The 17,878-nt window shown below is 36.2% G+C and overlaps 1 protein-coding gene across 5 annotated transcripts in view; it reads right to left on the bottom strand.

The window, feature by feature from the left end:
* cntn4 (contactin 4) overlaps nucleotides 1-17,878 on the bottom strand; it is a 195,043-nt gene that overhangs the window by 94,427 nt on the left and 82,738 nt on the right. For all 5 annotated transcript variants that reach the window (XM_039649158.2, XM_089134388.1, XM_039649156.2 and 2 more), the window contains 2 exons: nucleotides 12,932-13,061; nucleotides 595-770 (listed from right to left, as the gene is read on the bottom strand). In XM_039649158.2, the coding sequence (XP_039505092.2) occupies nucleotides 595-770; nucleotides 12,932-13,061 (306 nt within the window). The remainder of the gene's footprint in view (nucleotides 1-594; nucleotides 771-12,931; nucleotides 13,062-17,878) is intronic.

Genomic DNA, 17,878 nt, shown 5'->3' with positions numbered 1-17,878 from the left:
CCTAAATACACGGTGGTGATGACACAATGACAAACAGCTGTGGTAATTATGAAGGTGTCCATGGTGACTGATCAGTGGCGGCAAACTGAACTAGGAACACATGTGACAAACAAAAACAAATAGAAGGTCCATGAAACAAACAGAACATATTGGCGACAGCTAGTTTGCTATTATAAACATGGCCTCATGGACTGGATAGGGCTTTTTTTAAAGGCTGTGTGGAAAGGGTGGAGCTTCAACCAATTACATGCCAGTTGTAGCTTTCAAAACAGCCATAACAAGGGACACAAGGCCTGAATGTGTTTTACTGAAATTTATTTTTTGATATCTCATATTCAGCTGATGTAAAATGATGACTGCAGGACTGAATCTGGCTCATGAACAACCTGTGTTTATGTGAGATACAGACAGAGAGCAATAGAGGGTGAGAAAGCGACCAGGCCCTCCTCAGGGAAAACATTTTCATTTTGATCATGTTATCGGTGAGGAGTACAAGGGCCAGCCAACCAGTCCGTGCTGTCAGGTCTGCAATGTCCTGTTTGTTTGGACCTTATCTGTGCTGCAAGTGTGATCAGAGATCAGAAAGTGGCTTACAGGCAAAGGTTAGGCTGGCCTCCCTGCTGACAATGGTCCCGAAAGAGTTGGTAGCAAGGCACTGGTACGTCCCGGCGTCCTCATCTTTATTGAGATGGTTGATGCGAAGGTTGCCTCCAGAAAGGCTGTGATGGAAACCAGGTTTAGGATTGACCAGACTGCCATTTAGCTTCCACCTACAAGACAAAGGAGTTTACAGTTCAGAGATTTCAATATGAACTCATATATTTCTCATCATGACCTTCCATGACTGTCACAGCAGCACGGCTTATTAATGTTATAGCTCCATGCTCTTATCCTCAAAAACAAGAGCATTGAAAATATTTTTATAAATACATCATTTTTACCACAGAAACTTTGGGGTCAGCAAGTTTAAAAGAAAATAATAAGATGTTTATTCAGCAAGAATGAATTAAATTAATTAAAAGTGACAAGTGTCTACTGATACTAAAATATTCAACTGAAGCAACTGAAACAACTACGTATAGCAGCTGAAATAAAAATATTTTTGAACACATATATATGTATATATATATGCTCTACAAACAATTTGGACACTTTTTTAGTCTAAATATTACATAAAATATTAAACCAAATGTGATTTATCTTAAAATAAGACAACAGAGCACCATTTTCAATCAAAGCATTTAACAAAAACTTCTTCGTTTGATTTTCATTTAAAGCTGCAGTCTGGCGTTCTTCCTCTTTGTCGCCACCTCTGTTTGAAATCTGCAATTGCAGTCATTCGCAGACTTATCAACTTTACTTTACGTGAGTTGTATTTCAACACCCTCGACACGGCACAGTAATTTTGTAATATGTAAATTTGGTGATCAAAGATGAGTTGTAAAGGATACAATTATTGACTGGGGGGGGGGAGGGTATCCATTTATCAACAATTCAATTTATACAATTTTGCATAATATATAAAGTATAAAATGTAAAAAGTAAATCTTCAGGTTTACAAACGCAGCAGTCAATATCATCTAATACAGTTTAATAAGAAAGCAAATGGCCGGAAGTGTTTTGCACAACTATCGGATGTCATCAGCTGTGTGGGTACAAATCTGGGCTGGTGAAACAAAAGTTCGAAGTGAGATCCCACATAAAAACAACCAGTGAACTGCATTGAGTAACTGAGATGCACTGCTGTTATTAGACTCCAGAGTAAAGCACTTAGTACACTACACTAACTCCAATGGGATTGTCCTTGCAATTAGTGCACTGTAAAGTGCTTTGCATAAAATGTGTCTGCTAAATGAAAAGCAACCATCTGTAGCCTTGATAAATTCAGAAGCCTGTATTTTTTTCCCATACCAAGATTAATGCCCAGAATGGCACGGCTTGTGACCATCCATCTTGTTGAACACAAAGTCATACAGCATCAAATGTGAGCTTTATCATGGCAGAGCACCAATTAAAACTAATATTTGAAGTAAGCATTTCTGTAATCTATAGCATGCAGTGTGATTACTAGGAATTTACTGAGATTACTTAAGGATTTAATTCGGTTAACATACAGCGGATTCTCCAACCCTTCAAACAGCCTTATTAAAATAAAACAATCTGCCAAATCAATACAAAAACACACATATAAACCAGACTTTTAAAAATCGTTCTCTTTTCATCATTAACTGTGGTAAAAGGAAGAGGATGATAGCTGTGTTAATGAGGTTATGTGTGTGTTTTATGAGAGATCTGTAGGGCTGCACTCTAAACCCAAACGCTCAAATATTTAATTTGTTTGAGTAGGGCAAACTTAAATTGAAATTAGTTTAAAAAAAATAACGTTTAAGTCTTTAGAACTTTCTTTTTCTTTTGAGCTCACAAAACAGACACATTTTAAGTAATCTGGTTGGTTTTTATTATTTTGCGGGGATACCATCATGGTGACAAGTGGAGCATGAGCTTAGTTTGAAAACAGGTACATGTTAAATGTGCTATTGTCTTATGCCTGCTACAGACAGATGCCAGATTACGATTTTGGTAAGATTGGTAAGATTTTGGTACAATTTTGGATCAATTCTATAAGATCCTTACAAATCACACTGTAAATTTGGGTACGACATGTATCTAGACTGTGCGATGATGACACCCAGTATGTTAGTATGGAAGAATAAAACATCATTAGCATGCGCTAGTAGTAAACTATTTGTTTACCACTAGTACTGATGATGTTTTATTCTTGATCTAGTTTTATTCAAGATCAATCGGACTTTGGCAATTGTATTTTTTATGTGCACTGAAAAAAGAGGTAGCAAAAGAGGAGTATATGGAAGTGGACATGGGTAATTTGGCATGCCAATTTTGCAAATGGAGATTCAGGTCAGTAGTTTTAAGCTTTAGAGCCAGATCGCATTGATCAACATGCAAAACTGATTACTTATTATATTTGTTGTGTTTTGCACGCTTAATCGAAATAAAACCAAAATCGCTGTGTCGCTGACGTATTAAAAGGCTGAGTGAAAACAGGATGTTCAACAAAAAAAGAAATGTAGGGAGTTGGTTTTATCTATCAGTAATTGACTGGATCAAAAGTGGTCTCTAAATTACTGCTGGTTGGTGGAGAGGGGTTGAAATCTAAAGCTTGGTGACGGCAGCTCAAAAGTATTTTGACAGAAATTTTAAAGAAAAATTTTCCCATTTGGAATAACATCCACCAATGATTCATTCAGATCAGAAACTAAATTAGAAAGTGCAAAGGGTCAATTTTGTTTTCATGTTGACATTTTACAGCCATCAGCCTTCAGTTCAAGACACTAGACAAACCATTTTGATTTGCGATATACACAAGGTGGCCTGGTTTGTGCCTGACAGGCTGATTAGCCTTACAGGTTCAATATGGTTAGTGTTAGCAGGAAGTTTTGGGTTATGTCCTTGACCGCCTTTCATGCCAAAGCCAGGCACTTTCCACCAATCTTAACTGCAGATGTTGCAGTGGACAGCACTGGTATATGTCCCTGTGAACAAGATACAATCACATTTTCCTGGAAGAGGAAGATAGGGAAAATTAAATCTGCTATAACATTATTTTCTGTAACCATTTATGAGTACAATACGCTGATTTAAAACAGCCGACATTTTGAAAGGGCTCCGGTGGGAAGAAAACCGGAAGAGTCGCCTTTAATCAAAGGAGAGTGGCGAATGTGATGGCGCATTGTTGTGTTTAACCCTCTGGGGACTAAGCCCTTTTTGGTCCGTTTTCTCTATTTTTACATTTGGGCTACATAACAAACTATATGTAATGGAGATGGAACACTATGTGTTTGGTATCTATGGATTCAGAAGACCATAAGCTAACATAAGCATGCATGTAATGTGTTTTTAAAGGAAGTATGAGTGAAAATTTTACAATAAACTAGAAAATTTCAAAAACGAAAAAATTTGATTTTTGACATTTATTTCTGAAAATCACACATCACACAAAGATAGTGAACAGTTTTTGAACAAAAAATATATTTGTCAAAGCCTTTGCTTGACAGACATGTGTAATTGTTAAATAAAATATGTAAAAAGCAATGAAAAATCTAACTTTATTTACAAATAGTCCCAGGCGTTTTTCTTAGGAATGCTTAGAATTTTTTAAGCAATACTTTCTCCTCGTCACTCTCCAGTAATTGTTCCAGAGTCTGTTCCACCGTAATTCATTTTAAAAGACAAACAGAGAACTGCAATCAAGTCATTTGTCGATCTGAATGAATGTTTCTCGTCCTTCCAATGGGATTCGCAAAAGTTTAATTTATCAGCTGCCTTCGATGGTCGCTAAGATGGGATGCAATGAAAACCCTGAGGTCTTTGTGGTTTCTCCTTTGGTCAGAGATGTATAGAAACAAAGTAGAACTACTTAAGTACTGTAACTTAAGTACTAAAATGCTGTATCAATACTCTACTAGAGTATTGTTTTTTTTTTCTCAAACTTCTACTTTTACTTCAGTAGATATTTTCAATGAATTTAATACTTTTACTTCGATATTTTTTTAATGTTCTGCTAGTTACTCCTTACAATTATAAAAATTTTACGAAGCATTCGTTGCAAGTTGGCTTTCATGCTGCCTAAATCACACGCCAGTTTTATAGGGTAATGGTATTGATTGACACACATTGACAACTAATGCAGGGGTTGTCCTGCAATGACATTTTTTGGCGGCAGTCAAAGCAAATTTGTAACCCGCCAAAGCACCTTATTTGATTGCTAGTTCAAACTTTTGACCTATGACTTTCTTTCTCCTATGGAACACACAAGAAGATATTTTGGAAGAATATTGGTAACTAAACAGTTTAGATTCCCATTGACCAAAAAAAACTGTTTCAAAATACATTCTTCATTATGTCTTCTTCTGTGTGCAGCAGGAAAAAAAATGCACACAGTTTGGAACGACATAAGAGTGGGTAAATGATGACAACATTTTAATTTCTGGGGTGGACTATCCCTTTAACTAGGGAGAAATCTAATGTTGAATCGCCCCTTTCAGCATGTGGTACATTCGCACTGTGCTTTCCTAAATGGTGTTTGTAGTACAACATTTTGTTTTCTTTGTCTGTTTCCCATTTGTATACAGATGTATCCTATTTTCCTAAACAAAAACAGAATCTCCCTAATGCCCCCTGAGAGAAGGGTCATTTGCAAACTCTTCACACCAGGAAGCGCCTATGCAAAGCAAAGCAGAAATAATATGGGTGTAGCCCTACATCGCTTCTTTCAGGACTTCTGCTCTCGAGTCTAATTTGAATCTAGTACCTCTAAATCAAAGACACCCACCACCGCTACTGCGAGTGTTTTCAAGCACAAAAACGCAATAAATATTTCATATTTGTGGGCCACGGTAAACGATACTGCACAGTCTTTAGAGATGCCAGTAATTGATAGGAGTGGTGAGTTTCCAAATCTCAGGCTCAATAATAAGAGGATTTCTCCTTCCTGTTAGTTTCCAAGTCCCCTTCTCTACTCCGTTTGATCTTACCGAGGCTGATGAAAAGGAAGAGGGACGAGCGGTTACCTCTTGATTGTTTGAGATTCTTGATTTGGTGATTTGTGAGGGATAAAAGTGCACTTGCAATTAAGAATAATGACAACATCATGTGAAATCAAACTCGTAAAGAAATGTTGCTTGAAATGATATAAGACACATGATCATATAATGTAATGTATGTAACATTGCATCGAAACAAAAGGGTACGAATGGGTGTCATCAGTTATTACCAACCCCCTGTCCTTGGAAGAAATTGAGATTTCACCACCTACAGTTCCCATCTTGAGTGACAAAACATCCAGTTCGTGTCACAGACAGCCTGTGTTATTTCTCTTTATCTCCAAGTTTTCGTGACACATTTACATCTTCACACTACGCCAATGCTACGAAAAATGTAACAACTTTATTTCAAAAGATCAATTATCAGCATTGAAATGAGAAATGCTGCTATATGACAGCATGTCAGGAAACTTCGTGTAACCGTTAAAAACGGCCACTTCCCATCTGCTGCTGTAACTATGGCTACAGGCTATCCTTTGATTGACAATTCTCCCTCAACTTCACGACGAGGTGATGCAAGGATCCTCTCTATAGCATTCTCTAGTCTCCTTCATGTCTTAAGCTGAGCTTCTTGAAGTGAGGTAAAGAGGAGAAGTGAATTAGAATGAGAAGCTGTAGAGAGACAAGGTGGGACGTCTGAAGTATAAGGAGCAGCTGTCGTCTCAGATGAAGAGAACCTAGCGGTATAATTTACAATAAGTTGTTAAACTTCAATTAAACCGCCTCTCCAACCTTCTCTACAAGGAATAGGTGTTACAAAGCGGCAGACCATGGAAGGTTAACGGGGTTTTCAATAAGCGATGATATAACATGCCTTTTTTTTCTCTGTTTTATTCGTGGTATTTTAATGATAGTTAAAAGATTGTGAAAGAGCAGAGAGGAACTTATGCTGCGTTCACGTGCTATGGAAAGTAGGATATTTTCCACTTGTGAACTGGTATTTTCCAGTGTGTTGCGTTCAAGTGCTTTTGTTGTCGTAATGTGGTAAAAAGATGGAGATCCAGACCTGTTATTTTTAGCTGTTATTTACCTAGTGAGGTCGTACGAATTGTTACGAATTAGCCACCTTGTAAAATTCGTACGAATTGCCGTGAGATCGGGTTGGATATTTCGATATACCATGTGGCCCTATACTCTACTGTTAAAAAGTCAATAACATTTTTTAAAAAATTTTGAAAGATGTTTCAGTTGCAATTTATTTTACAGTACATTGTGTACGTGGACTGTAAACATGACTAAAATTAATTGCTACCTATGTTTCTTATGTTCACCAAGGTGTCTTCAGTGTCACCTGATCCTTCAGAGATCATTCTAATATGCTCATTTGATGCATAAGAAATATTTATAATCAATATCAATGTTGAAAAAGTTGTTCTGCTTAATATTTTTTTCTGGAAACCACAATACATTTTTAAGGATAATTAGGGATTATTTGATGAATAAATGATAAGAAAGTAATTATTCGAAAAAGAAAACTTCTATAACATTGTAAATTTATATGCAACGATCAATTTAATGCACCCTTGCTGAATAAAATTATTAATTTCTTTAAAAAAAAATAATTTATTAACTTGTTTACAAAATGACACTTTAATATGAATATTATTAAATTAATATGTAGAAAACAATACTGATAAAAAATAATTACGTGTGGTAGAGTTATACAATTAAGCTCACTAAATTGCAGAAATTAAACAAGCATTAATATATCAAGTATAATATATCAACCAACAGTAGATTCCAACATGGAAAATATGCGATTCCAATGGTTATGTGACAGTGCTAATAACCAACTTAAGACTAACTAATCCCAAAAAATAAATAAAAATAAAATAATAGATGTTATTTTATAGAAAAAAAGGTTTTGTCAGGTACAGTAATCTAAAAATGTCATTCACTTAAGAACATCTAAATCAACTGTGCATGGCTCCCAGCAGTACTTGATTCTGATTGGTCGATTTAAAAAAAATTATGTTTATGTATATTCTTGAAGCAGTAAACTGTATGATTGACTATTTGGGTAAGTGAGTTCATACATAAGAGAGATAATTTCAACTTTTTCTTCTCACATACTCTAATTTGCAACTCAGATAAATATGTTATGTCCATTTATTTATGTATCCATATAATAAACAAAACTAATGTACAGTGATCACCGATCAGCCTGTTAGGGTTTATTTTGTGATAATATACCTTACTAACTTAGGTACTTAAATGAAGTCCCCAAAATTATTCTTTATGGCCAAATAAACCTGACTGCACTAAGAAACACCAACAAAGGTAAGTAAAGGTCAGATCAGGTAGAAATGCACTTTTTCACTTTAAAATGCAGTTTGACATAAAAATTATAGTCCTGAAGTATGATTACATAGGATCACAACATCAAACACCTCACAGCAATGACAGATCTAACCAGACGCTCCATTTGCTGAGCACATGCTTTACGTGCTCATGCTCAAACAGACTTTACGTGCTATACAACACCATCTGGCTCAGGAGACAGGAGGCGGTTTGAGGATCTGTTGCACACTTTAAGTCTTCCTGCGTAACACATTCTTTACTAAAACCTTTCTTCAAGAACGTAGTCACACACACACAGCAGATGCCTTAGCTCAAAAGCAACAATCACAACTTTGATTATCCTCCGGGCTTGTGCATGGGCTTAAAGGCATAGTTTAAATAAAAACATACAATTCTGCCGTCATAACCTTGTGCCGTTCCAAACAATCATTTAAAAATATACTTTCTGACCAAACATTTGCATTTACATTGATGATTTACATGATTGCAAGGGCTTTCAAGCTTCAAAAAGCGCGCAAAAACAATATCAAGTACAAAATGGGGTCCATGTGCACTATATTTAAAATCATCTAAAGTAATACAATAGCTACATGGAACAGAGTGAAATTTTAGCCATTATTCATAAAAATGTTCACCTCCTGTGAGCAATTACCTAGAGTCGGTGAGTTGAACCTGGGAACCGAATCAGTCCGATTCCTGAACAAATCATTTTGGGAACCACTAATTCACTGACAAGATTCAGAAGACTACCAAAATTTCAGTAGTCAGTACCAAAACCAGTCAAATTTCACGATTCTCAATACCGATTTCGGTACCAAAAACAAAAACGGATGAATTAAGTACTTTAAAAGAAATGATAGTCCGTTGATTATCCCTGTCAATCACTGCGGTTTCCAAATGAACGGCCCATTTAATTACGATTGTCAATCCAGAAACTTTGCAGGGTACTTAGCAGCATGAAAAACTAAACTTGTATTCAGATTGTGAATGGCTAATAAACAGAAAACGAGAGAAGAGCCCTCCTTTTATAATGACTTAGGCTCACTGAATTCATCACTCTTGCGAAAACTCTAATTATAATTTTAAAAAGCTGTCTTAATTGTACAATGAATCTCATTTACATTGTGTTTACACTTTGTTGGTTTTAATGAAAGGATTCATGAGCCTTCAACCTTGTGCATTTTCAGCGGTGTTAAACTTAGTGTTAAATTTGTCAGCTCTTTTTTTATTTAGTCTTGGGGTACATTTGCACGACAACGATGTGCTAAAAACGGAAAAAAAAATTATTTGCCTGTCAAAACGACTAAAAACCCCGTTATGCATGCCAGGCCAGTTGGCGATGTCACTTTGTAAAGAAACATTATGCGACGTAATACCAGTAGCACCTCATTGCAGTACATGAGATCCAGGGGGCGGAGTTGGATCCAGGTATATGTAAGGTGGGAGGAGTTGGACCCTGGATTTCATGTTCTGCAGTGAGGACCATCTCCGTATTACCCATGAAAAAAATCAATGTTTATTAAGATACGTTTAAATCTATGGATCCATCTTGGCAGCTGACGCAAAGTTAGCTTTTGATACAGCTTTTGTGTATACATAAATCTCCCATCATCTTCTTCCTTGTCTAATTTTCTGTCGCTCTACATACATCATCTGGTATCATTGAACCGATTGGCTATGAGCTACATACAGGCGCATTTGATAGACATTCGTAGCAACCTATAATACGGCTATGGGCATTCGTAAACCATGCCTCAAATATGAGAAAATGAACATGTGGTTTCCAGACCACATCTCATTCTCAATTCGCTACTTTGAAACCAGATTTTTCAGGCCGCCAAAACGCATAAAAGTTTCCCATTTTTAGTTGAAAACGGTGTTGTGTAAATAGCCTCTTTGTCTTAGACCTGTGCCAAAATGTACTTTTTAGCTTTTAACCATATTCAGTCAACCTGTTTTTGTTTCGTCAAGTTTTAGATCTTTATCACAGACTAGGCTTAAAGGAAAATTCCGGTATTTACCATTTTGAGTCTGGTTTTCTAGTTTGTTTTGGATGACCATACTATACAGCCCATTCTCACCCCCAAGGCGTCACTTAACTGACGCCTTGGGAAGCATTTGACCATGCTTCAATATCTGACGCTTTAGGCGCCCTTTAGCGTCAGTTAGATGACGCCGTAGGATCGCGTGTACCCTACCCCCACCCCACACCTAAACCTAACCGCGTCCTCTAACAGATGCTTTCCTTTAGAGTCAGTTAGATGACGCCGTAGGATCGCGTCATGTAAGTGACGCTAAAGGGCGCCTAAAACGTCAAATATTGAAGCATGGTCAAAGGTGACGCCTTGGGGTGAGAATGCGTTGTACTATAACCACCAGCCCCTTCACATCCCAAGACATAATCTAACTGACGCTTTTGACCATACGTCAACATCCGACGTTGTAGGGTGCCCTTTAACGTCAGTTAGATGACGATATCTAACCCTAACCCTACCCCAGACCTAAACCTACCCGCAAAAATAAAATGAATGTTTGAGCTCTTTTGACTGAAAGAAACTTACAGTGATATATCATGTCTGTGAAACCATCGTAGCAAAACCAAATGTCTGAGCATTTTAGTCAATGAAAACTTAGTCATATTTTCAATATGCAGCATAATGGTTGAATTAATAACCAAGATAATGTTGCACACAATTATAATCACAAAAATTGTTGTCATTTGAGATTTGGGATTTATTTTTATTTTTTGAGATGTATTTTTTTCATTTACTTTCACCTATAGGCATAAATCAAGAGATTGTCAGCTCATACGCATGGTTTATTTTACCTCATCTAGTTTCTTGATTTATTATAGGCTATTTGTCATATAAATTAACATCTCTGCATTATGAAAACTGCTAAAACAAGAAACTTAAAACAGTGAAACTTAAAACAAAAAATACAACAGTGAAATTCCTCATTAGAAATTCCATTAATTAAAAATGTTTTTCTATAAAAACTACAGCATAACATTTGTAGTAAAGGCTTGTACAGACTTCTGTAATATTGTGTCCTCTTTTTTTTTTTTTTTTTTTTTTGACAAAACAGTTATTTTGGTCAAGTTCTATTTATTAACAACATTTAAGTATTTTTTCGTCAACGATATAGCATGTTGAAATAGTCACAGTTAGTTTAATGATATTAGGGTCATCTCGTCATTATTGCGTCATAGTCATGGAAATAAAGGATGTCAACAAGCATTTTTCGTTATAGATTTCGTTAACTTTGTAAATTAGCACAACTAACTGACCCCTCTAATCGGCCATTTTGCTACTGCGCACAACACGTGATTGGCCAGAAAGCACTCAAACAAACACGAGTGCAATTGAAAACAACATCTTTCAGGGGCTACCGAATATACCTGAGACTCAATACTACTGGTAATGCAGTAGTGCTGGTACAGTCAAGGTAGTTACTTCTGACAACCCTATCTTGGAATATAGCGCTCAGGCACTAGGGAAGGATGGGAGAAGTTCAAGAGGTTGAACTTAATGCACTTTGAAAGTGATGGACACTCGAGCTCCCAAGAGAAGGACATTCATCAAAAGGCTCCATGATTCAACCTTCCTGACAGGAAAGAGGAAGCTACTGATTAGCTTTTCCATTAAGCTTGATCAATTCTGGAAGTGCACAAGGATCTAACATTCTACAGCACATCTGAACAGTGTCAGGGGAACATGTTCATTAGAGGCCAGACGCTACATTAGCATTCTTAAGAACATCTTTAACCATAAATAAATAAACCATAATATGTGAAGGAGAATAAAAACAGAGTCAGGACAATAAAATGTCTTTTGACAATAATTCTAAATAAAAATCTCAATAATTATGCAAAATACACAACCACTCAAAAGTTTGGGATCATGTTCAGCTTTTCCTTCACAATTACATTTTAAAATATATTCAAAAGAAAGTACTTTTTACTCTCAAAGCAAACTTTTTAAAACAAAACAAAACAAAACAAAAAAACATAAAAAAACACTACCCACCACAAACTATCACAATAATTATGTGTCTGTTAAAAATGCCTAAATATGTGTCTGTTTAAAACTAAGAATCTAATTACAAATAACACATTTCCACACTTTTCACTTCATGAATCTTCATTTATATCTTTTTTTTTAATTTTCATTTTATATCTTCATTAATTTTCCTTTATTTACCTACATACTTTTTTACTGAAATGTCTATGAAAACTCCTACACAGAAACATTGTCCAAACCAATGGAGTGAGTTTCGGGTGGGACTACAGTATCTGTTTGTCGACCAATGGCAGTGGTGGAAACCAGTTAGAAAACGGTCACTATTTTTGTAATAATAATAGTAAAAAAAAAAAAAAAACATACATTAAATGTTTGATGTTTAATCTACAGCTATGATGGGAAAAATGTTGGACCTAAGAGATTTCACTTTGGGTGGGGGCTACGCAGTGCAATGCTGCAGAAATAGAAACCAATCGATTAACGCAAAAACTAAGAACGATTTTTAGTGCTTATCCTACGCTATCTCACGATCAATTCGTACGAATTCGTATTCGTACGAGTGATTCAAAAGTGGCTAATTCGTACTAATTCATACGACCTCACTCGTACGAATTTGTACGATTTGTCTAAACCCACGTGACGGTTATGTTTAGGGGCGGGGTCAGGGGTAGGTCATTCGTACAAATTCATACGAATTGGCTAATCTTAAATTCATACGAATTTAGCAAAATCGTACTAATTCGTACGAGTGAGGTCGTACGAATTAGCCACCTCGTAAAATTCGTACGAATTCCTGTGAGATCGGGTTGGCTTATCATGTCATGTTGCATATGGCTCTACAGATGCCAATGTGCATTTGCACAAAAGAGCCTGTGCATTTCTGAAATCGTAAAAAAAATAAGGGACTGAGGTTGAATTTACCGAAGCACTAATGCAGATGACCAAACAATGTTTTTTGCGGTAGAAATTTGGCAGTGAGCTCACCTGTAAAAAGGAGGAGGGTCACCTTGTGCCTCACAGCTGAAAACCACCTCTCTGTTCTTCTCCATGGAGTCTACTGGAAACACAATGCTGCCTGGCTGCTTGGAGAACACGGGAGTCTGCAGCGTGTTGCCTACAGACAGAGAGGGAGAGAGAGAGAGCGATCAGCACGCTCCACTTACAGACACCCAACCTGCTTGCAAAACAAGCTATTAGCTGGTGGCACTGAGCAGGCCAGCACTGGTAAGGCATTAGAGAGTCAAACCACAAGCAGACAAAACATATCAATTAATTCAACTAACACCACGGCAACTGTAATGGAATCGCCGTTGATTGATACAGAACAATGGTTTGAAGACACGCGTTCATCGCTTTCCATCAGCTCTGTGGTCTGTTTTTAACCTTCGCTATGGCAGCGCAGTTGTAACGGAAAACGCTCAGGCAATTAGACGTGTGGTAAGCGCCTCTCAGTTGAGATTTGAGGCTCTTCATGTGAGGTGACACAATGAAATTGCTCGGATAACCGCACAATTTTCTACGTTTTGAGACATGGGACCAAAAAAATAAATCTCGCTCCTGGTTTCACAGACAAATCTTAAGCATAGTCCCAGACTAAAATGCATTATTGAGCTGTTTTAACTGAAAACAATTCGCACTGACATATCTTAAAATATGTCAATGCCATTGTTTTGTCTCAAGATACACAACAGTAATGTGTTTTTTAAGGCACGTTTATAAAAGCTACTTAAATGTTCTAATCCTGGTTTAATCTAAACCCAGTCTGTGAAACCGAGCATTTATGTACCAAGCAAAAACTTATTTTTGGCTCAATCTGTAAAACATAAACATATATAGGCATTAATTAAAGGAGCTGTATGCAAGATTGTGGCCAAAACTGGTACTGCAATCACTTTCAAATTAGGGTGGATCCCCGCCTTCCCCCATGACTCGAGGTTGCCAGATATGCTGCAGGATCCAGCAGGAACGTAGGCTGCTACACTGAGTTTTCTTCTGTTAATTATTTATTTCGGACATTGTAACAAAGTATTTCGGATTCATAATGATTTTTTGTGTATTTCGCAACGTTAGAATTTTTTTATCCGTTTCCGACACGTTTGTGGTAACTAGAGAAAAGCTGGCAACCCGAATGCCGCAACACTACTGAGTCCGTGATTGGTAGATCGGTGGAGGGTGACGCATCAGAACAAAACACAACTTGACGATATCAACATCAGTAAAGGGATGTGACTTCACTTTTTAAATAACAATTTCCTGGCCGGACTACTGTTGTCAGTGAAATGAACATGATTTCTTAATGTCTAGTGAAAATGTATGATTAATTGAAATAAATTTCATGCTTATAGCTCCTTTAAAATCGTAATGTTTCTTCAACTTCTTGAGTTATGTTAAATAAGATTCCTGAATGATAATGTAAAATCATAATTATCATAGTGAAAGTACAATGCATTAATTGAAAACATTCCAGTGATCATCTTTAAAGAGGAAATGTTGTTACTTTTAAAAACTATTGCAATGGCTTGGGCATGTTTTCTTCCATCTTTCAAAATCTGCAAAATATTACGAAATTATTAGGAAGAGATTATAATATCAAGGGTGAAGATAACAATAATATATAATGATGCTGCTGCTGTTACATTTGCAGTCTTTTTTTGTTGGAAAAATTGATCTTGTCTATGAATTGCTTCTTTACTGTATTTCAACAGTCTGCCATTTTCCATAATTTTACAGCCTCAGTTAATTACACGTGTATTTTATATCACTTAAGGTGTTGCTGGTTTGTGCATGTTTTTTTGGCTCTGTGCAAAGAAAACTCATTAAGTATTGCACTTCACCTCGCTAGATCTCTGCACAACTGATGATGCAAATTTTGCAAAGGTAAAAACAGAGGAAGAAGAATTGAGACTAACAAACTTAGTCTGCAGCCGCCATAAAAGCTCTAAAGGTCATCAGGCTTCTAAAGAGCAGCAGGAGTGAGCATTTTCTCCACAAACCAGAGAACATCCACACATATTTCAGCTTCAAAATAACAGAAAAAGCGACAAGGGGTGTCAGCACATTACTGGTTGTGCTAAATAAATAAGCAGCTTGGAAAATCAATCTAAACATTATTTAAACAAGCAATAAAACGGGAGAAAAGCAGCAGAAATCATAACCATTTTCTTAGAGTTCATTTCTGTGAAATCCATTTAATTCCATTTACTGAAAAATGCTTTCTGGTTTGAGAGCTTGTATTGCTTGCAGGAGACAAAGTGAGAGATACATTTTAAGCTTCTTTTAAGGAAAACATTTTTGGATTTTCTTTTTCCTGAGGTCTTCAAGAAAAAAGAAAAAGAAAAAAACATAAACGTATTTCATTTTAGGCAGCCTGGTTGCATAATGTTTTGCCATAAGCCATGTAAATGTGTTTTGTACCTCAGACAATACAAAAAAAGTGTTCTTAGTTCTTAATTCTTTAGTTAATATATACAGTATATATATATATATATATATATATATATATATTTCTATTACTCCATATGAAACCTGAAAAACAATTCTGATAATATATATATATATATATATATATATATATATATATATATATATATACATACACACACACATCTTAAAATTCACACATGAACAGGCCTTGAACAGGCCTTCAACATTTTTATCCAATATCTTTCTAAACATAATTGATTCCAATTTATATAATGCATTTTCACCAAATATTGATTAATTTCAAAAATGTAAAATAAACACTCTAAAATTATTATATTATATCTACAAACTATATCAAATTGACGTTAATGTAAACCATGATTTAAATAAAATTCTGAAAACAAATTAATATCAACAACATTTATTTTACAAACAAAAATATGTTAATTTGTCTGTGTGGTTGTGGTAAATCCTGCGTTGTGAGGACCAAATGTCCCCACAAAGACAGTAAAACCAGTAATTTTTGACCTTGTGGGGACAATTTTGGGTCCCCATGAGGAAAACAGCATATAAATCACACTAAGTGATGTTTTTGAAAATGTAAAAATAAAAAAAGTTTTCTTTGCAGGGTAGGTTCAGGGGTAGGGTTAGTGTAAGGGGGTAGAATATATAGTTTGCACAGTATAACAGTCAGTATGTCTTTGGAAAGTCCCCATAAAACAAGAAAACACAATATGTGTGTGTGTACAGTATGTGTGTATAATTTACAAATAGCACATGAAATCAAGTGCCGTCCTGCTGTAAAATCAGAGTAATTTGAGAATATATGTAAATCTCAGGAATATTTTTCAAATGAAAGGCTTTTAAGGTGTTCAAATATCAAAAAGATACACAGCTGCTTCATCTCAAAATGTTTGAGTGTCAGTGTTCACCATCCATTTTACCACAACTGATGCGTCTTTCCAGAGTAAATGGATACTTGCATCACCAGTGAAGAGCGGATTCGATACTAAGTGCCATATTTTGCATCCTTTATTTTCATTTCATTGGACTGGGTGTATATGTGTAAAGAAGTAAAAACAGTTGTCTACACAATAACACAGTCAAATTTGTTCCACAGTGCATAAGCGCGTGTGAATCACTGCCACATGTATGGCTGCTCTCTAGGTCCCGGGAGCTTTAATTGGGCTTGTTTTGCTCCCCATCGCAGAGACAGATACTTCATCACAGCTCTAACTATCTCTACTAATTCCTCCTGTGACATGACAATGACAGCCCCTTATTTCAGTGTCGGAGGCACCACGGTACTTTCTCTCTGTACCTGCTGATAAACACTGCTCCATGACACATTGTTTGGATTTGGTTGGTAAAAATGTGATTATGAGTAGCTTTTTAGGATATACAATTCATCCTGGAATGTCTTTACTGTAACTTTTATTCATTCCTGCTTAATAAAATTTTGTTTTTTTTTTAAGTTGAGGGAGGATGGATGGATGGATGGATGGATGGGTGGATGGGTGGATGGGTGGATGGATGGATGGATGTACTGATCTAGCCTCTCACAGGGATTTCGGATGCCCCAACGCCTGTGATGAGACGACTCAACGCCTGTGAAGAGACGACTCAACGCCTGCGATATGTTATGGCGCCGTTTTATTCATAAACAATATTTATATTTATTATTTATATTTAAACAATATGAATGTAAGCCAGAGGAGAACTGGCCCCCGACTGAGCCTGGGTTCTCCCAAGGTTTTTTCTCCATCCAATCTGATGGAGTTTTAGTTCCTTGCCACTGTCGCCTTGCTTTTGGCTTGCTTTGGGCTTGCTCAGTTGGGATTATTTAGTGTTTAGCAATGTTGTTGATCTGTGTTGTGCTACTTTCATGTTATCAGTGTGAAGCTGCTTTGATACAATCTGTATTGTGAAAAGCGCTATATAAATAAATGTGACTTGACTTGACTTATCCTTCAGTCCTCCTAGTTTTATAGCAAATGTCATTGGTTTGTACATTTATGACATACATCCATAATTTTACAGCCTCAACTAATTACACTTGTACTTTATATCACTTAAAGGAGTAGTTCACTTAAAAAAAAAGTTTTTGTTGATAATTTACTCACCCCCATGTCATCCAAGATGTCCATGTCTTTCTTTCTTCAGTCGAAATTAAGGTTTTTGATGAAAACAATCCAAGATTTTTCTCCATATAATGGACTTCATTGGGTACCAAACGGTTCAAGGTCCAAATGAGAGTTTCAGTGAAGCTTCAAAGGGCTTTAAACGACACCAGACGATGAATAAGGGTCTTACAGTATCTAGTGTAAGGATCGGTTATTTCAAAAATAAATTAAAAAGTTAAAGTTTTATAAGCACAAATGCTCGCCTTGCTCTGTTCTGTGATGCGTGTTCGTGACTCTGAATCTTGTTTCGAGTCATTTCGTTCATTCCGTTCGTTGAATGAACCAAATGACTGGAAAAAAGATTTGTTAATTTTGATAAATGAGT

The sequence above is a fragment of the Pimephales promelas genome, chromosome 8 (assembly GCF_988280905.1).
Source record: "Pimephales promelas chromosome 8, fPimPro1.hap1.1, whole genome shotgun sequence".
Classification (NCBI taxonomy): Eukaryota; Metazoa; Chordata; class Actinopteri; order Cypriniformes; family Leuciscidae; genus Pimephales; species Pimephales promelas.
This window is presented reverse-complemented; position numbering and strand designations above follow the sequence as displayed.